The following is a 25,078-nucleotide window of genomic DNA, read 5'->3' on the forward strand; positions in this document are numbered from 1 at the left end:
TGGTCACTCTGTTTTAATACAAATACAACAAATAAAACAGAAAGAATCGAAAGAAGGAAAAAAAATTCAAGACGATTATTCCATAAACGGGTTCTTGAATTGCTTCTCTCCTTTGATACAAAACATTCCATAATCTGAATCACAGATAAGTGTATGCGTATATAATAAACATATTCAATATTACGTTTTTACAACATTATTACATATATAAGATCGGTTGATCCGTTAGTATATCGCTTTGTTAGTTGCTCTGGCAGTTGGTCAGTTGGCAGTCAGAAAGTTCATCCCACCGGCGGCCCTTAGTTGGACTGCAAAAGACCAGCACAAATGCACTTTTATTACACTCGTCATGTTTCACTATCAACGACGAATATCGTCACATATCTACTACACTATTTGCAAGATGACATCATCTTTTTACGCATTTGAGGTCAGGTCAAGAATAATAGGCTTAAGAGCCCACATTTTCAGCTATAACAACTGGAGATAGTGTTTGAATTTTGACCTTGATAAGCAAAAGTAGTGAAACAAATACAGAGTATAGTGCTTCATGAGCAGGGAACAACTGAATCATCTATTCCAAATTTTCTGTGAAACTAATGATGACAGTTATTGCTAGATTATGCATAGCAACTTTAAATGGATTTGTTTGTTTACAAAACAGACCACAGGCCTTTCCCCAGGTTTTTTAAAGGCGGTTACATATTCAAAATTTAGCTACAAGCACGTTCTAGAGGGAGGATTTTTTAATTCATTGCCAGGGCCAGTGAATTAAAAAAAAATCAGTGCTGGATATTCTTTAAAAATCCATTTGCCCAGTTTTAACCACTCATAAAATACTGAAAGTAAACAGTTTTACATTGTAATACTAGAAAGTAATTAAGAACTTTTTTTTTTCAAATTCGTATTATCAATAATTGGATTACATAGAGGATTAAAAAATACAAAAGAAAAACAAAAAACAAAAAAAACAGGAAAAAAACCTCCCCAGCAACTTGCAATTTGATGTACATTGCTTTTAAGTTTGTCCGTTTACACCACAAATGGGTATTTCGACAAAACTACTACAAAGCTTTTATAGTCTAGACTCCGATCTTAGCAAAAATAATAATGCCATGGAAACGTATGAATTAAAAATGTTGCTTGATATGTGAAGTCATTTAATTTATAACTTAGTGAAAATAACAGACTCTGGACTATTTGTAAGCATGGGCCATGAGTGAGTGAGTGAGAGTGAGTGAGAGCAAGAGTGAGAGAGAGAGACAGAGACAGAGACAGAGAGAAAGGCAGTAAAACTTTTAAAACCACGTTTTCAGAATAGATACAAACTGTGTACATTTAAGGTGATGCAAAACATTTATTAAAACTGTGCACCCTTTGATGATCGTTTGGATTGCGCTCATACACTGATGACTGTATGTACTAGATGTACAATGTTTTGGGTACTAAAGTGCCACAAAAACCCATGCAGAATTGTACTTTGTTTACCAAACTTACTTTTTAATTTAGACTTCAAAAATGAATGAGGTAGATAAACAATATTAAAGATGGATCATTTACTACTGGTGGCTGCCAAATATATTTGTAAATAATGTTCTATTGTAAACATTTCATAACAAACTGGTATTGTATTTTTTGCATATGATCGTACTGTTTGATGAACTTTTTTTTTCACTGGTTATCAGCATGATAGGGCATGGGCATTACATTCAAGGTGTAAAAAAATCGATTTAAAGTGCTTATAAAACGGTCAAAAACAAGTGCTTACATTGCAGGTTAAGGCATAGCGACCCACTCTAGTACGCCTTATGCCCCTGGGGAAAACCCTGGACCTATTTATATGCGATATAGATCAAACGTGGTCTAAAGTAAAAAATCAATGATTATTTATTTGTTGAATTTAAGTATTACTACTACTACTACTACTAATAATAATGTAATAATTTATAAAATAATAATGCCATGCTCATGCGAGATTAGTTCTCATTATTATAAGTACAAACAAAAATTAATTGTTGTCAGGTGATAGGTTTGTCAGTTTAACCGTGGCTTATTTAAAGGTGCTGCTTATGTATGAATAAAGGTCAGAATTTTGTCAATATTCGGTGTTGCATGTTATTTACCAGTGCATGTAATTGTCCGAAAAATACACATGCAGCCTGCAGATAGCATGCGAACCTAAACCCAAAAATATTCTTTTTTATCTGATTGTTATTGTTCTGTAAACTCATGTTCATAAGTATACACTGCTGGCACTAAAGTCTGCACACCTAAGCATTTGCGATATTTTAAAAGCAAAATCAATCCATGAAAATATTTGTTTTACTGTCATATTGTTGCAAAAAAGTAAACACCTTACTAGTGGTCATCTCTTTTAAAATCTAGCCACAAACACTTTATTAGTGGCAACCCCTCATTTTCACTAACCTGATGGATGGCACATACATGAAACAGACTATAGCTAATGTGATCACCAGTAGTCATTTTGAACCTGGACGTGTCAACCGGAGGGAAATTTAAAATATACTTGTCTTTCTTTTATAGATGTAAAGTTTGACTTTTATTTCGTTTGGAGATTCAAATTGTTTCAGATCTGTGATTTATATAATATGAATTTTCTGTAAACTCCTGTAAGCTGAAATTTCAAATTGTCTCTTGAACGGGAATGATTTACTTGACACAATGACAGATGCTCTGAAAGTGTTTTTGCTACGCTTAGAAGAGCATGCTATTTGTGCATTAATGTGGTATTGTATTGAATTAAACTGTTAAAGATTACACTTTTATATATCTCTTTGGATAATTTTATTAATTTCGGAGGACTTAAAATAACGCAGTTTACTTGTTTCTTTACATACCAAACACTTGTTTACGGAAGCGATGCAACGTAAAGATGTGCAGACTTTTGTGCCGTGCAGCAGACCTTCGTTTTTGACGGGTGCGAGCGCTACCACGCCTGTGAACCCCTGTCAACTCAATCTGACGGGCGCGAAATAACGCGCCCCTAAATTGAACTAATCACGCTTGTATTTTTGGTTTTTAACTCTGTCATTTTAATTGTTTTCTGAATTCAATCGACAACGCCACAAACCTTTACATTCCGTTCACAATGAACTTCCTAGAATACTTTGTTTATCAACTGAAACACGATTGGTTGGTTGTATTTACACTGAGACAATCAGCTAGGAGTTCTCTTTTTATTAAGATCTCGTCGGTTTGACAATCGGGAAAACTCGGGAACTTTGTTGTTCCATAATTCTACTGAACGAAAAAAACATGACAACCAACATGCAACTTAGCACATTTCTAAAATAGAACATCGACCATTCTGCTATTGGCTAAAATACCCCCAAAAACGAATGATATATTGTTATTTTAGTTTTGTTTAATTTCGTACAATGCAGGTAAATGATCGCGAACTTTATTTTACACACGTACAGAAAAAAATAATAGGTACGTCGTCCAATAACTCTATGATGTGTATGTTTTTACATGTTGATATCACAGTTACGAGTAAACGCGTACACCAACAAAAAACTAATTTAGTAAAGCAGGTTTTGTTTTCGTCTATAGCATAGCGACGTAGTCTATTTCTACTTTCTGTTTCACGAAATCGATAACTGTTGTGTTCGTTGTGTTTCTTTTTCTTGTGTAAGACTGCAATGGCCCATTCATTCATCTTTGAGAACAACCATCGTATTAGTTAAATTAGGATATTTATTTTGAAAACACAAAACATTAACTCATAAGATATTTAATTTAGAAATCATTACTCCTCAAACTTAATCATGTTCATGGGTGCAATTCCTCTTGGTCTCTTGCCTCTAATTCTGATTATTCCGAGGGGTGCGATTTTCCCTCCTCTGCATTTTGAGGAGTGTGATTTCCACCACCCCTCCCCCCCCCCCCCCCCCTCGTAAGCATTTTGAGGGGTGCGATTTTTAGCACTCCTGGGTTTTTCAAAAACGAAGGTCTGGTTTTGACTTATTTGACAAAGCAACATGTCTTGACTGTTCATTTATTTAGTTCTGTGGGAGTCGGGCCAGTTTTCTTTGGGGGGGGGGGGGGGGGGGGGAAGAGGAACATGACCCCTTTAATTTTCAGCCTGCAAGAACACTGTATTATAATATGCATTTTCACCTCCATTACATTTTCTTGGCATGCTCCTTCGAAGTTTTGGTTCCCAAGTGTCTAGACATGAGGCTTAAATTTAATACCATTCACAGTTAATTTTGTTTGCTGAAAAATATTAATGAAAATTGCATCACAAATACATGTATTTGCTATTAAAAAATGGATTTGACTAGCAAAAGCTGAAGGACTGCATATACGAAATGATGAATAACAAAACAACAAAAAATTGTGCTCGATCTGGGAATGGTGTTCTTTCAGAATCAATTTTTCAGTAACCACCATAGGAATAGAGTTCAATGCCTTTTTTGTTTTGTTTATTATTGGCGACAGTTTTTAAACTCTTGCTACCGGTTTTGGAATCTGGTATCCAGATCTAAATTTAAATCCACTATCTCCAGGATACGGAGAATCTCTAACCCAGTGTTCTAAAACGTTTATTATTAATTATTACAAACTTATGGCTTAGAACTGAACTATTGGAAATGCCACTATCAGGGCTCACCAGTTGCTAATTTTCATAGTATGTGACTAAGACATTTAGTATTTGGCTAATATATATATTTTTTTTTTTTAAACTGACCATCTTGTAGTGTTTTAAACACAAATACTCAGTGTATTTGAAAACTTGCTAGAACTAAATTATTCCTAATGTGAGATCTGCACTAGCCTACTATTAGTATCGTCAACGTCCCTAACTGCGTTATGCTTCCAATTCCGTTCACTTTGTTTTCTTGTGCACGGTTCGCGTAATCAACATCCGATTTGTTGTCATCGGCATGTCGTTCATTTATGGGGGTTTTCTTGACAGTTCACGAACATTTTCATAAATAATAAAGTTCAGAAAAGTAAGTATCTAAATGCAAAACTTTACAAACCCCTAAAACCATTAATTTTACTAAGTCATTTTTGTTTATTCCTTAATAACCGATATCGGGTCCACATGATTCGTAGAAATTGACTTAAAATGGAGAAAGATGAATTAACATTCGGTAGCCATATCAACAAGGCCAAAGCATTTAATTTTTACGATTTTTAAGACCCCTGTTGTTAGAATTTATTTTCAATTATCTTATATTATATTCGATCTGCAAAAGGTATGCTACATTTTTGTGCCTCTATTGTAGTGAATAGTATTCATAATCCATTCATAACAATTGTAAATAATTTTTAGTGTATAAATTGTGTTAATTAAGAATCAATTCATTAAAAAAAAAAAAAAAATTACAAACTATTCACTGGTATAAACATAATGCCTATCAGCATTGACATCAAGTGTTATTCATGTGTGTTGATAAAACGCGGACCGGACCAGAACGCTTGACAAATTGAATTTTTCCTTTTAAAAAAATATTAATCTAAGTATTCGTCAACTGTGCATAGTTAAGAAACATACATTTTTTTCATTTAGTGGCTTTAAAAATGGAAAATGACTAACAGCACATGCGCGTTACCATATTTTTTGCCTGAACGCAGTTAGAAACGTCGCACTCTTTCCTGTTTACCAGAGGGTATTTCACTTTTGTTTACTAGAATGGATTTGTTTTACATCCAAATTGTTGATTTTTTACGTTAATTGATTACAATCTATTTTGTTTCACGTATCGTAGCTGAAAACTGTAGAATAATATTTCCGTAAATATCGTATTCGTGTTTTTGTCGTTAGGTGAACGCAGTTTGGGACGTCGATGGTACTACAAACGTTTTAGAAATATAAAATCATAACCAAATATATTTATACAACTTCTAACATTTTCACACAAAACAAATAGGGCCTACCATGTCTCCATTTGAAATTAAGTATGATCACCTCCAAAAGACCCAAGACATGATTTGCCGCCATTACATTAAATTGGTCACTTCCGACAAAAATTACTTTCATCCGACTATTCCCGAATCCAACAAACTTATAAATATGCATATTTTTTTAAACTATATTTTGATTGGATCCAACCATTTGGTACGTGAACACTCTATATAATAAAAAAGGGGGTGGGGCATTAATTAAGATACTAGTATGTCTTTTTTAGTAATCATTGTCTTCAAATACGCATTTAGACAAAATACTGTATTGAACATTACATCGTTTCTTAAAATAAAAACTGGAATGTACACAGTAAGAGTGAAAAAAAGGGGTGGGGAATATTAATTAACATGTCTTTTCAGTCATCTTTGTCTTCAAATACACATTTGGACAAATAATTGTATTGAGCATCACATCGGTTCTTAAAAGAAAAACTGGAATGTACACTGTAAGAGTGACGTCAATATTACACCAATTCTGAAAATAAAGGTATCCACACCCTTCTGGAGGGGGCGGGGCATAGTGACGTCAGCATTGCATCAGTTCTTACAATGAACACGTACACACCTTTCTGGAGGCGGGCCCTAGTGACGTCAGTATGGCTTCATCACCCTTACTACGCAGATTGGTGGCCATCTTGGATGATGCAATAGTGAAATCGATATGCCCTATAGACAGGCCCTAACTACTTGTTAGTCCGGGGAGCACCATGATCAATATCGAGTAAATGTAAATACAGCTATGACTGGCGAATATTATATTGGGGGGGGGGGGGGGGGGGGGGGGGGGGGGGGGGGGGGGGGGGGGGGGGGGGGGGGGGGGGGGGGGGGGGGGGGGGGGGTCGTACGTATAGCCCACTGGTAAAGCGCTCACTTGATGCGCGGTCGGTCTAGGATTGATCCCGTCGGTGGGCCCATTGGGCTATTTATCGGTCCAGACAGTGCACCAGGACTGGCATATCAAAGGCTGTGGTATGTGCTATCCTGTATGTGGGATGGTGCATATTAAATATCCCATGAGTAGCAAATTCATTTAGGGAGGGGGTGGGGGTGGGGGTATCGAAAATTAAATTCTGGTATCCCCGGGATATCGGGATACCGTTAATCTCGAACACTGCCTACAGGTGATGCGCCAGTTCCGGATCACTTCCGGTTCACCTGTAGTTACCGATCAGTCGATCTGTCGGTATATTAAATTTTTAGTCATTTCTAATGTAAATTTCATTAAAAAAATATTCCAACAAACGAATAATACATGTTTCTTGAAATTGTACGTAAACTAAAGTGTAACAATATACAGTCTTGGTTTTGTTTTGGACACCGATACATAAGTGACATGAGGTGGAATGTCAAGGGAATTTTTGGGGATGTTTGGAGGGGGATCGTAAATAAATGAAAATTAATATATAATAAAATTATAACTATCGCAAAAAATTGGGAGACCCCTGCCCCCCCCCCCCACCCCACCCCACCCATAGATCCGCCTCTGCTATAATGGAAAAAAAATAGCAGGTTTCCTCTAAGACTGTATGTTTGAATTACCAAATGTTTGACATCTAATAGCCGATGATTAATAAATCAAGGTGCTCTAGTGGTGTTGTTAAACAAAGCAAAGTTTAAATTTCATACGCTTCATACCTGGCCTCTGTTACCTTTTTGTAACAAAGGCTGTGGTATGTACCTTCATATCTGTGGGATGGTGCATTCTGTTACTTTTATCAATAAATGTTAACATTACTGTTAATACGATTTTATTTGGCTCGTCTATTGTAATCACAGATCACGTGATAACCATCCCACCATTCGGAATGTATCATCGGTATGGGATTTCATCAGCCGACTTATGTATGTCACAGAGGTAGTAAACGGCAACCTATCGAAACAAACAAGGTAAGTGTGTTGGTTTTTCTACTGTGGAAATAATAATAATAATTCCTCTACACAAAATGATCGTTTCTTTACTTTTATTTTAAAGATGCAATATCCTTTCTTTCTTCTTTTTTTCTTTTCTCTCTCTCTTTGTTTTAATATTAATAATACTAAATTAAAATATTGAGCACAGAATCTTCAATCTTTGTGTAGTAGTTTTGGTATAAAGTGCTCCTACTGGCAGTAGCTAGTGGGAAGCGCTGGACTCTCATACTGAGAGTTAGTTCATCAAGATAAACGTCTCCGGCGCGATATTTATTATTGTGATGTTTATTGCTGTGCCCTAACGTTTATCCATTGGATCGAATTTTCCATTTGCAATCACGATTTAATAAAATCAGGCGTATGTGCTTTATTTTAGAGCCTCAACACGTACAACAACATATTTTAATAAATTTTAGACAAAAATATTAAAGGGACACGCCCTAGTTGTTAACCATTACGCCCTTGTTTTTCGCTATTAAACCCATTTTTTTCACAAATAAAATTACACTTTACTTACATTTTATTATTTAGAATATACATTTCCATTCTCCTGAAGTATTTTTTGGTAATCCTGATGTTTGTAATACCACGAAATGCATTTTTTTGTATTTCTTAAAAACGCACGCGCCACTGAGAAAAAAACGTTGAGCAGACAAGGTCCAATCTATTTTTAGAGGGGATCTTCCCATTTGAACGTCACAGATGTTGGTATACCACGTGACTGTTATCATTTTGGTTCGGTTTGTTTTCTCGTGCACGGTTCGCACAATCAACATCGATTTGTTGTTGTTTTGCTTGTCGTTCATTTGTAAGGTTTTTCTTCACAGTTTGTGCACATTTTCATTAATAATAAAATTCAGACAAGTAAGTATCTCAATACAAAACGTTACAAACCCTTAAAACCAGTAAGTCTTACGATATCTGGAGAGGACAGAACATTTGGAACATGCCCAGGAGAGGTGAAAGGAACGCACCCCAAGTCTGTGTGCACTCTGGGAAATTGTCGTGACATAGGCATTTCTGTGCTTCGAGCGACATCTACCGGTGACATCAGAACACTAACTTTCAAAATTATTTCAAGTAATTGAGTCACGGGGATTCCCATGGTATTTATCGATATAAAACCTTCTTTTTTACTCCATTTTATAAAAACATGATCTAAGTGTGTTACAGGTTTGTAGATTAACCAGAATTATAATTAATTTTCGCAGGCTGAAACTAGGGTGTGCGACTTTAAGGTCATTGTAAAGCGACCAACATATAGTGCTTTTGAGTTGAGAGGTTGAAAATAAAATACATTTGCAAGAATGGTTACCCTAGATACGGGATATCCTAGATACAACCTATACACAGAGACACCATATAAATGGCACATTAAAAAAAAAAAACTTAAATGACTTAATAAACATGAAAAATTGAAACTAAATTAGTGTAACTATGCCCTCATACAGAACACAGACAAATAAATCTACATATGGAAATAAATTTGCATATATAAGTATTGGCAATACATCAACTGAAGCCTATTTCCTACATAAGCTACACATTTAGTCACAATGTGCTATAAATATAAACCGCCATCTTGCGTAGGATTTGTGGGTTACTGGGTAACCAAATAAAAAATCAGACGCGGATCCGGGGGGGGGGGGGTCTGGACCCACCACCCCCCATCCCCCGCTCGTGACCAGAGAGTTGATCTTGACAACGGAATATACTTCAAATCCATCTAAAGCTATCTTCAAATATGAAAATTTCCTATCGAGGGGGGGCCCTTCAAAGGCTCAAGACTGGACCCCCCCCCCCCGCTAAAATTCCTGGATCCGCCCCTGAAAAACCAAAAACACAAGATCGGCAATTGCTAGGCTGCAGTGTTCAATGCAATGTATGTCATGATTGTATTGGTAATAAATGCTACAACTGCGATTAAAAAACTAACTGTACGATTACAAATAATCCATTGATGAATTAGCCTAAAAAGTTTGTTTACTTCGATGTTCATCGGTGACCTTCACCTTATAGTTGTATTCTTACTCCACTAATATAACTTGTAAATGGACATCATTTACTGATTAATTCCAATAACTCAATTAATGTCCCTAATAAAAATATAAATATGTACTTAAAAAATTAATAAACACACACAGTGATCATATGGATGGATAGATTTACAAAGAACTATATGTTTGCACTACAACTTCTGGTTCCGGTGTTCCTCGGCTGTTTTGGTTAACTATGCATAGAGGTTTTCTTGTAAGTATCAAATAAAGTAGTAAACTACATTAAAAGTAAATATTTTAGATTAATATGTATTCTAACAATTGTTCCAAAGATGATGTCATATTCTGGCGTGCGATCGATATGCCGATTGTCCTTAATTACCATAATAGTATGTTGAAATAACGATTGACATTTGGCCAAAATCACGTGTCGTGTGTTGTCAATGTTGTTTGTCAAGCATGAATTTTATATAAAGGTTTATAAACTTAATAACACTTGTTATTTTTATTCAATAGTTAAAATATTAATTATAGTGTTTTAACGATTTTAGTAATACCTAAAGGTGATGCGCCAGTTCCGGATCACTTTCGGTTCACCTGTAGTTACCGATCAGTCGATCTGTCGGTATATTAAATTTTTAGTCATTTCTAATGTAAATTTCATTAAAAAAATATTCCAACAAACAAATAATACATGTTTCTTGAAATTGTACGTAAAATAAACTAACAATATACAGTCTTGGTTTTGTTTTGGACACCGATACATAACCACTGTTACAAATTTACACGAGCAGACGACATGAAAAAAAAGACGTTTAACAAGAGATGAAGTTTTTAATGTTTTTTTCTATTTATATCCTTTGAAATTTTATAGTACGTGTAGGGGAAACATATATAGATTGTGCATGACAAGTTTTATGAAAAGTGATGCTACAAACGACTTAACGTAACTCCTCAAAGGGGACACACTTGATACACCAGTTGCGGATCACTCACAAAACGGAAGTATTTATGTTGTAATTGCCGCTAGATGGCGCAATGAACGCAGGGGTTATCTCAAAACTCAAAAACGTTGAACACAGTGGAATTCCCCCCCCCCTTTCCCCCTCCCTACTTAATAATAATAATTATTATTTTATTTATTTATTTTTATATTCCCCCCCTTAAACGTCTCTGGATTCGTCATTTCAACCACTAGTTCATAATAATTCGACCCTGCATGTTTCGGACCCATATCATAGTAGCCCTAGACTATTCGTTACATGATCAGTCGTCTTCTACAAAATATTATATTAATAGTTGTAGTTCCATCTATTTTTCTCTTATTATTTTTGTTTTCTACAGGTAATGACAATATGTATATAATGTAAAGACACGTAGGCCTATTTTATAAACTGAAACTACGATTTTAAGTGTTCGTCCACTTGTCTCTCGCGTTATATTTGTACATGTAATTTGCCATTCGTATACATACAGTTGCAGTCATTCAACAGTAATGCTAATATAAATAAAATGTTTTTTAAAATCCATTTTCGTTTAATTTGGGAAAAAATCAGTCTGCCCTGCCCACTTACAAAAATGGGAGCCTGTATGGCTTATGTTAGATCGCCAGTCTAGACCCCACATCTCTGCTATTAAAATCGCTGCACACGTGTCTTGTATTTGCCCCATAAGACTATTCAGTATTATTGTCCACCCCCATCAGTGTGAGAACCGTCCACCCCATTATACTTGCTTGATTTATTGAGAAAAAAAACCCCAAAACATTTTACTGTACAAAGAAAAGAATCGGCACAAGTTTGACAAATTAGAGGACCTTTATAAAATCCTGCCACCACCAGTGGTCTGTTTCGCATGTGCCACTGCACATGCTTTTCGCATACTTGACTGCTCGACCTTGAAGAGGTGGGGAGGGGGGGGGGGGGGGGAGGGTCCTCTTATAATCTCTTATACGGCTTCTCATTTCAACAGTGTACCACTATATGGTGGATTAATTTTTTCAGTGGGATTTGCTTTTATACAATCGCATTCTGATCCAGGAAAATGATTTGTGTATTCGCAAGGTCAATCTGAGCTAGCCCTAGCCTTTAGACCGTCGTTGAAAATAATTCTACATTCAGGAGCAGATCCAGGAAATATTTTGCGTGTATGGGGGACTAACCGCAAAAGAGCAAATGCAACAACATGTTAAAAGAACATCCCAATGAAGGAATTAAACAAAATAATAATTATTCCACTTTGTGACTGTTTAGTGTGTATCACTATATTAATATTTATCATTATATTAACTAGGGGTCTAACCGTCCTGCTTCAAAATTACTTGCTTAATTTTAATATTATGATAAATACTTTAGGCAGTCCCAAAGTTGATATTTTGCTGATGTCACCTCTTTCTATCTCCAATAAAAGGTGCTGATTTTTCAAGCCTTTGTTCCTTTCACAAAGAAAATGTGACTTTTAAAAGTCATCAATATATAGTAATAATAATAATAATAATAATATTATTATTATTATTATTATTATTAATCAGGTGCGGCGCAGATGGTACGGCTGGTACGGCCATGGCCATACTACTTTTCAAAGAGCTGTACCACTTGTGTGTGTGTGTGTGTATGTTATATTTGTTATATCTGTGAAAATGTCCTTACAAGTAATTTGAAAGGTGAGTCTGGCAACCGCGAGCCATACCACTATTTTTTTTTACACTGTGTCGCCCCTGTTATTATTATTATTGATATATACGGTAATAAATGAAACAAATATTTATTAATATTATTATATAATAGAATGCCAGAAATCGAATATATTTTTGTACTTGTTGAAAGTACAAAACGAAAATAATAAGGATCGTAGTCACACTTTTATTTTTGACACAAGCCCCGTATATCCGACGTCATGGGACGCCATCATTGATTTTCAATCGATTTTAGAAATTGCCAATTAGGGCGTAATCGGGGGGGGGGGGGGGGGGGGTACCTCATGGAGTTACAAATTATTGGCCTTAAAATATGTCCTGCAGAATCCACGAATGTACAGAAAGTGCTAAGATGTTGGAAATAGTGCTTTTGAAGGCGTAAGCCTCTAATTTCTAAAGTGATCCGGAACTGGACAACGTCATCCGCAACTGGCTTAAGTACACCAGCTAGAACAACACTGTTTTTGGTGTTAAATGTTTACCTAAATTTACATTTTATATCACTGTTTATTTATATGGTTGATTATCTTTATTACCAAGAATTTCTTTTAAAGTCATACGCGCGCATGTTGACAGAATTCACAATTTTGTTTGAAGTGATCCGGAACTGGCGCATCACCTGTATTAAAACATTTTTATTAATTTTATCATATTATAGTTGTTATGAATGATATTATTGTATGGTAGTGCACAATAGCCAAATTTGCCAACCCATACCTGTTTTTCTATTGGATGAAAAATCTGTAGTTAAAGGTAATCATGGTTAGAGCTACATCATTTTTGCATTGTAATCAACCTGTGTATAGTTAAACACCAATTTTTGGTCACATGATACCAAAATAAATTTCTGACCATGTGCTTGAAGACATATGCTGCACAGTTCATCATGGCAGTCAAGCGAGCAAGACGTAGGGTTACCGTTTTCAACAGACCATCAGGCAAACAATATTGGAGTTACAAACACAAAAGGAAACAGTTAAAATTAAAAATAAAAGTGGACTTGTTATTTCCTACTGGGAGACATAACAGCTTCTTCACTGTAAAAGAATTTCCAGACTGTCATAAATTGTTATTTAAGAAAATTAACAAACCAGTTCCTGATGGATACCGCATTATCAATTTACTGCAGCTGCAAAACCATGTTTGTGAAGTGACGTTACACACTGCGCAATGTGAGCAGGCTAGACTTTGTGTAATGTTGGGACGACCAACAGTCAAACTGATAGCAGAACCACAGAGTCAAGGCTTGGCGAGTATTATTCATATGGAGTGTCAAGGATGTTGCAAGATATTTTCACTACAAACATCTCCGAAGATAAAAACATCTGCTCCTCATCAAAGATTTGATATAAATGTGCGTGCTGTGTGGGGAACTATGGTGACAGGAGGTGGTTTATCCAAATTAACAGAATCTTTAGGAACCATGGGAATTCCATGCATGTCCCAGCCCACCTTTACATCCATTGAACACGACATTGGCCAGTGGTGGTGTGATGTGTTAAAAGAAGAAATGGCAGGAGCTGGAGCTGAAGAAAAGAGATTGGCCGAAGACAGGAATGATTTTTTCCAAGGTGTTCCATCTATAACAGTTGTGTGTGATGGAGGGTGGAGCAAAAGAAGCCACAAGCACATCTACAATGCTTCTGGAGGAGTTGCCATCATCATTGGCCAAGTCACCAGGAAAATCTTGTATATTGGTGTACGAAATAAGTCGTGTTATATATGTGACATAGCATCTTCACATAAAAGGGAGGCACAACAACACGTGTTTCAAGAACTGGGAGCAGTCAAGCCAGGCTATGGAATCGGATATTATCGTAGAAGGGTTCTGCAGGGCTGAAATAGATCATGGTGTCCGATACATGAGGATTGTAGGTGATGGGGACAGTTCCGTGTTTGCTAGAATTCAGGAAATGGTACCGGTGTGGGGACCTCATGTCCAGAAAGTGGAATGTTCCATTCATGTCTGCAAGTGCCTCCGTTCAAACCTTGAGAAGCTTGTTGATGCTCACCCCAACTACAAAGGAAGGGGAAAGCTTACCAAAGCCGTGTCAGCTGTCCGGTGCGCAATCCGCATGCATTCTGAGGAATGTGACAAAAATGTAGCTGTGAAAAAACTGGAACATGATATAAGAAATGCAGTGCATCATGTTTCTGGAAATCATCACAACTGTTCTGAATTCTGTAAGAAATCCAAACTATCAGTATCTGATGATGTGGAAATCGACGAGACTATCCCCGATGAAGATGATCCATTGAATCTACTAGTAGATGACCAGTATTCATATTGGATAGATGGTTCATCTTTATTGGCGACATGTAGCATTTCCACAGTTGATACCGATCTGATTAAAGATGTTTATGATATCATGAACCGTGTAGCTGCCAAATCTTCCAGACTATTGGGTAATTTCACTGCCAATTTAGCTGAGGCATGGATGAACATTAGGGCCAAGTTTGATGGTGGAAAATTCTACAACAGATGTAACAGAGGGTCGTGGCATGCCAGATGTTATGGTGGTGCCGTGAGACAAAATTTGGGAGTAGGATGGTCCCCTTTAGTTTGGAATAAAGTGGCGCACACTTCTCCTTCTTCTGTTTTTGAGACATTATATGATGAGCGTGCCCAAAAGATAGCTTTGAACAAGTGATTATCTGCACAACATGTGTGCAAAGCAAAACGTTGGAAGAGGAACTTGGGAACTGCCAAGGAGAGATTTTCACAGACTGCAAAATTGGAATATGGACCAGATGCTGTGGATGCAGTACCTGACATGTCAAAAGCCAAGTTGCAAGAGGTGGTGGATGCATACATTGCAAAAGAGGTTGAACTCAGTATCCCAGCAAAAAGAATTTTGCAAGATGAGACAAAAGCACAATCAAATTGTCAAATGTAGAAGGATGAAAGACGAAAGCGTATTACATCATCAAATTTTGGAGACATATGCACTAGAAATACAAGCATCCCTGTAAAACCTATTGTGATGAGGCTGTTATATAGTTCATTTGAAGGAACCAGATACACATCTGCAGGGTTATCTGCTAAGACTGCAACAATTAAAGAATACACTTTGCAGAAAGCTCAAGACGGCGATCCAGTGAACATATAGAGCCACAAGGATTGTGTATTCATCCAATCCATTCCTACCTAGCAGCCAGCTAGTACTGATGGAGGTGAAATACTTGTTGCAAAAGAAGTCAGTTACTCTGGAGGAAGCTGTGGAAAAGGAAAGGAATTTCTGTTTGATGAAAGACAATGGAAAACTGAGGCTGAAGATCAAACATAAATATTACTGGCAAATTCAGGGTCAGCTGAATATTTTTCAGAAACATTGGCTTGATTTTGTCATTCAAACAGTAGCCCCTCACCAACTGCATATTGAGAGGATATTCCGAGATACTCACCTATGGGATACCAGAATGTTGCCTATACTTCACAGTTTCTGTCACAAGTGTCTACTGCCAGAACTAGCTGCTCCACGCTATGGAAAATATCCAGGCATACGAGAACCTGGAATATGGGTATATTGTTTACTTCATAAACCATTTTGCCATTTAATGTAATACCACTGTTTACATTTAATAATATTCATTATTTTATTTTGTTTATTATATACTACTCAAAAGAATTTAAGGGTCAGACGATATTTTCGACATTATTTTCTGAATGTCAATTATATTACCTAGACCATAATGTCACGCATGGTATTGTTCCATTTTGACGAAAGTGGGTCTAAGCAACCCATAAATGAATTAAAATCCACTGTCATTGACACTGTCGACTAGTTCTAATGGCGAAAACATGCTTACATTTGCACGTAAATTAGGGTGAAAGCGAAAGGTCTGCTAAGTGCCCATAACTTGCTTTTTCACAAAGGGCTTCATTTGCACGCTTTGCATGTGTATTCCATGTTCCCAGTGCTGAATTTCCGTATAATTGGAGCTTGCGTTCGTGTACGGTGCACACTCCAAATTCGACAATGGTACGACTTCAACTGACTATCGAAGATCGAGGAAGGGCTGTTGCTTGGCTTCAGGATGGCAATACCCAAAGAAATGTTGCTCTGAGACTTGGTGTCAGTCAGAGTGTCATTGGCCGACTGTGGCAACAGTACCAAGCAACGAATTCTGTTCGAAATCGTCCACGTTCGGGAAGACACCGAAGCACTACAAATAGAGAGGACTGCTACATCATCAATATGGCTCTACGTCAACGCACAACCACTGCACGCCGATTACGTGACAATCTGCGGACTGCGACTGGAACTCGGGTGTCTGATCAAACCATACGCAATCGTCTGAGAGCCAATAATCTACGCTGCCGTCGCCAGGCTGTTCGACCACCACTCCTACCACGTCACAGAACGGCCAGACGTCACTGGTGCACACTTCATCTGCGGTGGCAACGTGTTCAGTGAGGTCGAGTGATGTTCACTGATGAGACCAGGTTTAGTCTCCAGTTCAACGACGGTCGGGTTCGTGTCTACAGACGTCCTGGGGAGCGCTTCGCTGACGTTAACGTTAGACAACGTCACCGGTTCGGTGGTGGCAGCGTCATGGTGTGGAGCGGCATCTCTATCCACCACAGGACCCCCCTCTATGTGGTGGATGGCAATCTGAATGGAATCCGCTATCTGAATGAGATTATCCGGCCGTTGGTTCTCCAGGCCTTCAGCAGATTGGCGGCTGGGCAGTTCTGCAGGATGACAATGCCAGACCCCACCGCGCCAGGGTGGTAATGGACTTTCTCAAACAAGGTATCGCCAGGATGGATTGGCCAGCATATTCGCCTGACTTGGCCCCAATAGAGGACGCCTGGGACGAATTAGGCAGGAGAGTTCAGGATAACCATGCCCCTCCGGCCAACCTTCATGATCTGGGTCAACTTCTTATGGCAGAGTGGCAGGCCATTCCCCAAGAGTTCTTCAGAAGTCTGATCAACAACATGAGGCAACGATGTGTCGAGTGTATTCGCGCCAGGGGTGGATTCACACACTATTAAACGAATGTTCTAATGTGTAAAATCCATGTTTGACAACCTTCAACTTTGACAGCATGTCATGTGACTTACTTGTATACAGTGACGTTTATTTGTTGTTTTTTGTAAATATGGAACAATAAATTAAATTTTTGGTGTAGTTTACATCATCAATCTAATACACTCTGAAACTTATTTGGTTATAAATTTTTGACCCTTAAATTCTTTTGAGTAGTATACATGAAATAGCAAGTACATTTGGATGTGTTGATGATGAAGCTGATATTACATATGATACTAATTTTTATTTATTTTTCAGCATCCTGCTGCAAAACGGACCACAGTACAGTGCACCAGGCCTTCAACCCAGGCCATTCCATCAATGTCGGCTACTACTTGCCAGCACACCAGCCGTTCAACCCAGCCCATTCCATTCTCATTTACTCCCGCGTCAGTCCCACCAAGAAGATGAAGGAAAGTCTGGTTCGTTGGTACACGCATAAGTCATCAGTGGATTGTAAAGGAAGACAAAGGTATTGTGAAGTTGTACATATTGTAAATTTTGTACAACATACTATGTATATGTACGAAAATGTGTTGGCTTAACACAATATACAGCAATGCATTATATGTGATCATGTCAATTGTTTTTAATATTAGTAGCAAGGTATCTTTTAAATGCATCATCCATACACAGAATAACACTAATTTCATTAATTACATGCAAAGTATTAAAGGTATCATGTCATTTCATTGTTATAGGTATTTCAAAATGGTATGATAGAATTGTTACTGGCTTGATACATGGAACAAATTGAGAGACGGATGCTGTGTATGAAATCATTTATGGCTATGATGCTGATGATATTTATGAAGTGGATCATTTGGTAGAGACCTATCATCAGCAGAGTGTGAAGTTTACAGATACGTAAGTGTGAGTTTGTTGTATATAACTGATAGTGCAAAACTATGTGAAGTTTAGCAATTATTTAATTTCATTGCCCTTTCCATACATTAAGCCTTATTGTGATTGTAATATATAAATAGTCAGTGTTCTACGTTGCGACAAAAATAGTCGCCAATGTGACCAAAATGTTGGAGTGGCGACTGATTTAATTTATTATCGTCGCCATCTGGCGACTGACTCCAAAAACATCTATTGTCCGAACCAAATTGTTACCAACTAAGAAAAATTACTCTCCTACCTTTAATTGCCGTTAGATTTCCTGCAAAGTTTGTCCAGACAGAAATCTTGAAAAAAACATTACAATAACACAGATTCCACATACCAGTTGATAACCATGTCACCTATATCGACTTCGCTGAGAGAGCATAGGGCAAAAAACATGTAATTTTGTGTCAGCTGCCATTTTGACTTTTTATGGAATATTCTTCAAGAGGGGTGAAAGAATAGGACTTAATCTAACCACGTCATAACATGTTATGATATAAAAGCAAACGTGATGACGTCATATTATTTATTATTATTATTATTTTAATGATACCACTAGAGATCATTGATTTCATATTAATTGTGTTACATACTTTGGAGGCTTTCACCCCTCTTGAAGAGTATTCCATAAACAAGCAACATGGCAGACGGCAGAAAACTGCATGTATTTTCCCTATGCAATCTCAGCAAAGACCATATCGGCGACATCGTTGCAGTCTCGTGTGTGGAATTTGTATATTTGTAGTGGGTTTTTTGCGATTTGTGTCTGGACAAACTTTGGAGGAAATCTAACGGCAATTAAAGGTAGGGGAGTAATTTTTCGTAGTTGTTAACAATTTGGTTCGGACAATAGACGTTTTTGGAGTGAAAACAAATGAAATTTGTTGACATCATTGTGCAGTCGGAGCATTTCACTATTTACGAAGTTGTCGGATTGATCACTGTGAATTCCGTATTAATTGTCGGTACAATTCGGAACTCATCGTTGATTTTAGTAATTTGGCGAAAACAATCCAGATACTTACAACACATTCATAAATGATACAAAATGAGTAGTGTCGCACTGTGGCGAGTAATATTTTAAGCTTGGCTAGTAAATTTTGTTTGTCCACTAGCCAAAGAGGAGTAAGTTGTAAAACCGAGTGTAGAACACTGAATAGTGAAACAACATTATACAATGTTGACATATACATGTATTTCATTAACATTTAGTGCACCCTGTCATTTATTTTCAGCATATGTTCATATCTATGGATGGTGGCCAATATGTTACACCATACACTGGTTGTGAAAGTAGTCCCTTAAATAAAATGGCTGATTTTTAACAAAGGGTATCATGTTTTGACTGTATTACTAATTGATGGATGGTATTTTTCAGATTTCATTGCTCAACTGTTGTTGATGGATGTACAGAGGACCCTTGGATTACATTCAATCTGGTATTTATTGTTCATGGTGATTGCTATCTTGACACCCCCGTACCTTACATTTTCTGGTGATTTTTGTGAATTTAAATAATTTTAATGCAGGTTGTTTTTATTATCACATTTATTTCAGCCTTTTGTATCTGTGGGATACTTGTGAATACACAATCAGTTCATATATGGTTACATTTACAACATTTGGGATATACCCCATTATACCCTTGGGTGTCATGGTGGATGACTTTACATTGACCGTAAACCAGTTAATCGTCAGATGTAAACAGTCATAAAAGGGAAGTAACTCTTCTTTACTTTTATTTTAAAGATGCATTATCATTTCTTTCCTCTCTCTCTCTCTCTCTCTCTCTCTCTCTCTCTCTCTCTCTCTCTCTCTCTCTCTCTCTCTCTTCTTTGTTTTAATATTAATAATAATAAATTATAATATTGAGCACAGAATCTTCAATCTCTGTGTAGTAGTGTTGATATAAAGTAATAAGGGGCTCCTACTGGCAGTAGCTAATGGGAAATTCCCTATCAGTTGGTAGTGCTGGACTCTCATACTGAGAATCTGTGGTTCGAATCCCTTAAGTGGAAGTTGATTTTTATCTTACATTTGGAGCCGACGTAGGGACCGAAAGAAAGAAAGAAGTGTTTTATTTAACGACGCACTCAACACATTTTATTTACGGTTATATGGCGTCAGACATATGGTTAAGGACCATACAGATTTTGAGGGGAAACCCGCTGTCGCCACTACATGGGCTACTCTTCCAATTAGCAGCAAGGGATCTTTTATTTGCGCTTCCCACAGGCAGGATAGCACAAACCATGGCCTTTGTTGAACCAGTTATGGATCACTGGTCGGTGCAAGTGGTTTACACCTACCCATTGAGCCTTGCGGAGCACTCACTCAGGGTTTGGAGTTGGTATCTGGATTAAAAATTCCATGCCTCGACTGGGATCCGAACCCAGTACCTACCAGCCTGTAGACCGATGGCCTGCCACGACGCCACCGAGGCCAGTATGTAGGGACCAGGTGTGTTCTTAACACAAGAATACAACTATAACCCATTTAGGACCCGTAACAGTTCAACTGCCTGTGGCCCACAGCTCCGGGACATAGCTTCACTTGAGGGGGGAGTATGTAGTAGTGTTGGTATAAAGTGCTCCTACTGGCAGTAGCTAGTGGGAATTTCCCTATTAGCTCATTTGGAAGAGCGCTGGACTCTGTGGTTCGAATCCCCTAAGTGGAGGTTGATTTTTATCTGTTACATTTGCATAAGTAACAACATAATATAGTTGGGGTTTTTTTTGTTGTTGTTTGTATCCAGTTAAGGTTCAAGCACGCTGTCATGGGCAAACACCTCAACTATCTGGGTTGACTGTCTAGGACAGTGGGTTAGTTGTTTTTTGGTTATTGGTTAGTGAGAGAAGAGGGTGTAGTGGCCTTACACCTACCCAGGGGTTCAAAGATTTTCAAAAAAATTACTTTCCACAGGGCAAGTGCCAATGAGATATTCACTTGCTGTATATATTTTTCCACTTGCCCATACTTCTTAAGGTAACCAATTGTGTTACTCCTATTTAATTTAATAGTGCTTAATAATGTAATTTAATCATGGATGTAATTGGTTTCATTGCACAAATAAAGAATTTTGCTATTAGGTTACAACACTTACTCAGGAAGTACTAAATGTATATGTCTGTCCAGTGGTATCCACTGTCTTCTCTACTTGTTGATTTAAACCTTATTTTTTAAATAGTGTCCATTTGTTGATTTAAACTGTGTTATTTCTTTGGTAGTGTCCACTTGTTCATCTAAATATAATTATTGTGTCAATGTATGTCTTAGTGACCACTTGTTGTATGGCCGTGGATGTAGTGAGATCCCTTTCCACTTTTATGGCTGGCATTGGTTCAAAATTGTTTAAGGATTTTGGCCCATATGTCGTTATTGTAAGTATATCATTTAACACACTCTGCCCCAAAACACTTGTTTTCCGTTTTGGTGAGTTAACGCATTGGAAAGAGTTCCGATATCGTCCCATCATTTAGAGTTAGGGTTAGTTGTCCTTAGAGCTATGTAAATAGTCGGACGATCGGACTCTTTCCAAAGGTTTTACCGAGATTTGTAACAACATTTAAAAAAAGGTTTTAGGTGTTACATTAGTCACTTGTCATCGGGCATATGCAATTAACATAATTACTTGTCCGGCATGAAAATTCCACTTGGCACGGGCGTCAGGAGATGGGATTTTTTTTCCCCTGCTACGCATTCAGCCCTTAAGAACTCGCTCTGGGTTGGTGCTAATACTGGGCTGCTAACCCTGTATTTACCAGCCTGTAGTCCGATGGCTTAACCACTGCGCCACCAAGGCTGGCAAATATAACTATAGCGAAAACAGAGAATGGCTGCCTACCCCCTGGTGATAGTCAAAGATTCCCACTCTAATACAACAATAACCCTATGTTTGGCACTAAAAACCACTACATTGATAATTTTCGAGTTTGCTGAAATCTAATATTTGACATAATAATGACTGTTACACATACTACAGGAAGAAACCTGTCAGCACCCATGTATTTAAGGCAAACATTGTTGAAAGGGGGTCCGTGTAGCTCTCAAACAGCAGATTACTCGGGATACCACTGGGTGGAAGGGACTGTTCAGCTGTTGTGTAATACTAATAATTTTGTCAAATGAGAGAGTATGAGAAAACAAGAAAAGAAAAAAGTTTATATAACATAAGAGTGCATCACGTAACACTATTCAGTGCACCCACCCACCTTTTGTAACGTTACACAATAGGAAACTATCACCAACTTTCCAACAGGCGGCGCTCGTGCACTATATACAATTCCAGCTTCTAAATTTGTATTTTCATAACGCACGGATCGGTATTTCCACTCTATTATTTCCGGCCTAATTGAGCAGACTCTGTTGATAAACAAACACTTACATCTGTTGATAAACAAACACTTACATCTGTTGATAAACAAACACTTACATCTGTTGATAAACAAACACTTACCTCTGTTGATAAACAACACTTACATCTGTAGATAAACAAACACTTACCTCTGTTGATAAACAAACACTTACATCTGTTGATAAACAAACACTTACATCTGTTGATAAACAAACACTTACCTCTGTTGATAAACAACACTTACATCTGTTGATAAACAAACAGTTACATCTGTTGATAAACACTTACCTTTGTTGATTAACAAACACTTACATCTGTTGATGAGCTAACACTTGCATCTGTTGATGAACTAACACTCACCTCTGTTGATAAACTATCACTCACCTCTGTTGATAAACTATCACTCACCTCTGTTGATAAACTAACACTCACCTCTGTTGATAAACACTTACCTCTGTTGATAAACTAACACTCACCTCTGTTGATAAACTAACACTCACCTCTGTTGATAAACTAACACTCACCTCTGTTGATAAACACTTACCTCTGTTGATAAACTAACACTTACATCTGTTGATAAACAAACACTTACATCTGTTGATAAACAAACACTTACATCTGTTGATAAACTAACACTCACCTCTGTTGATAAACAGTTACGTCTGTTGATAAACTAACACTTACCTCTGTTGATAAACTAACACTTACATCTGTTGATAAACACTTACCTCTGTTGAAAAACTAACACTTACATCTGTTGATAAATAAACACTTACATCTGTTGATAAACAAACACTTACATCTGTTGATAAACTAACACTCACCTCTGTTGATAAACAGTTACGTCTGTTGATAAACTAACACTCACCTCTGTTGATAAACTAACACTTACATCTGTTGATAAACAAACACTTACATCTGTTGATAAACAAACACTTACATCTGTTGATAAACTAACACTCACCTCTGTTGATAAACAGTTACGTCTGTTGATAAACTAACACTCACCTCTGTTGATAAACTAACACTTACATCTGTTGATAAACACTTACATCTGTTGATAAACAAACACTTACATCTGTTGATAAACACTTACCTTTGTTGAAAAACTAACACTTGCATCTGTTGATAAAGAAACACTTACATCTTTTGATAAACAAACACTTATATCTGTTGATAAACTATCACTCACCTCTGTTGATAAACTAACACTTACATCTGTTGATAAAGAAACACTTACATCTTTTGATAAACAAACACTTATATCTGTTGATAAACTAACACTTATATCTGTTGATAAACTAACACTCACCTCTGTTGATAAACAAACACTTACATCTGTTGATAAACAAACACTTACATCTGTTGATAAACATTTCTGCTGGTTCCAACCAGTCCACCACAACCTGTGGCGTAGCTAGGGTATGGCAGGTATGGTACCTGCCCTGGGCACCACTTGTAGGGGGGCTTCACTGAGCAGTTTCTATTAAAGCCATCCTCGGATAGTAAAGCTATCTATAGGTAGTACCACTCCACAACTGATGTAACAAAGGCCGTGGTATGTACTATCTTGTCTGTGGGATGGTGCATATAAAAGATCCTTTGCTGCTAATCGAAAAGAGTAGTCCATGAAGTGGCGACAGCGGGTTTCCTTTCTGAATATCTGTGTGGCCCTTAACCATGTATAACGCCATATAACCGTAAATAAAATGTGTTGAGTGCATCATTAACTAAAACATTTCCTTCCTTCCTATAGGTAGTACCAAACTAAATAACTTCCGGCTGGGTCAAAGTTCGAGAACTTTTGATAGAGAAGTTAACCACAAGTCCTGTGATTGGTGATAAATGTGAGTGTTAGTTGTAAAAAGAAATAGTTTTATCTGGGCAAAAAATGTGTGCAATTCTATTTCTTCTAGTACCACTCTGGCAAGTAGCCTTGTGCTTGAAACATGTATGGGGATACCAGTGTTAAAAAAAAAAGCAAGAAAAAAAAAAAGAAAGAAAAAAAAGCGCCTCAAATGTTGTGCTGCAGGTAGGATTATTAGCCACATGTGTTACTGTTGTCGTCTATGTCATTTGATTTGGTAGTATACACCCTAAAAGATGGGTGTGAGATGTTTGGACGGGTGCAATTTCAGAGCTGGCCATAGGCTCTATTTCCCGTAGATATGCTACTGACGACCACTGATCAAAGGCCGTGGTATGTGCTTTCCTCTCTATGGACCGGCCTCGGTGGCATCGTGGCAGGCCATCG

At 37.4% G+C, this 25,078-nt stretch overlaps 1 protein-coding gene across 6 annotated transcripts in view; it reads left to right on the forward strand.

The window, feature by feature from the left end:
• Nucleotides 1–25,078, forward strand: part of LOC121383453 (carnitine O-acetyltransferase-like) — a 49,924-nt gene that overhangs the window by 19,900 nt on the left and 4,946 nt on the right. Inside the window, exons 5-9 of one of the 6 annotated variants that reach the window (XM_041513517.1) lie at nucleotides 7,714–7,824; nucleotides 17,838–18,051; nucleotides 18,281–18,452; nucleotides 19,849–19,909; nucleotides 24,581–24,856. In XM_041513517.1, coding sequence (XP_041369451.1) covers nucleotides 24,774–24,856 — 83 coding nt within the window. In that variant the 5' untranslated portion in view covers nucleotides 7,714–7,824; nucleotides 17,838–18,051; nucleotides 18,281–18,452; nucleotides 19,849–19,909; nucleotides 24,581–24,773. Of the gene's footprint in view, nucleotides 1–7,713; nucleotides 7,825–10,031; nucleotides 10,099–17,837; nucleotides 18,052–18,280; nucleotides 18,453–19,848; nucleotides 19,910–24,580; nucleotides 24,857–25,078 lie in introns of those variants that run through there. The other 5 variants (XM_041513509.1, XM_041513547.1, XM_041513528.1 and 2 more) reach the window with 5 other exon arrangements.

The sequence above is a fragment of the Gigantopelta aegis genome, chromosome 2 (genome assembly GCF_016097555.1).
Source record: "Gigantopelta aegis isolate Gae_Host chromosome 2, Gae_host_genome, whole genome shotgun sequence".
Lineage (NCBI taxonomy): Eukaryota > Metazoa > Mollusca > Gastropoda > Neomphalida > Peltospiridae > Gigantopelta > Gigantopelta aegis.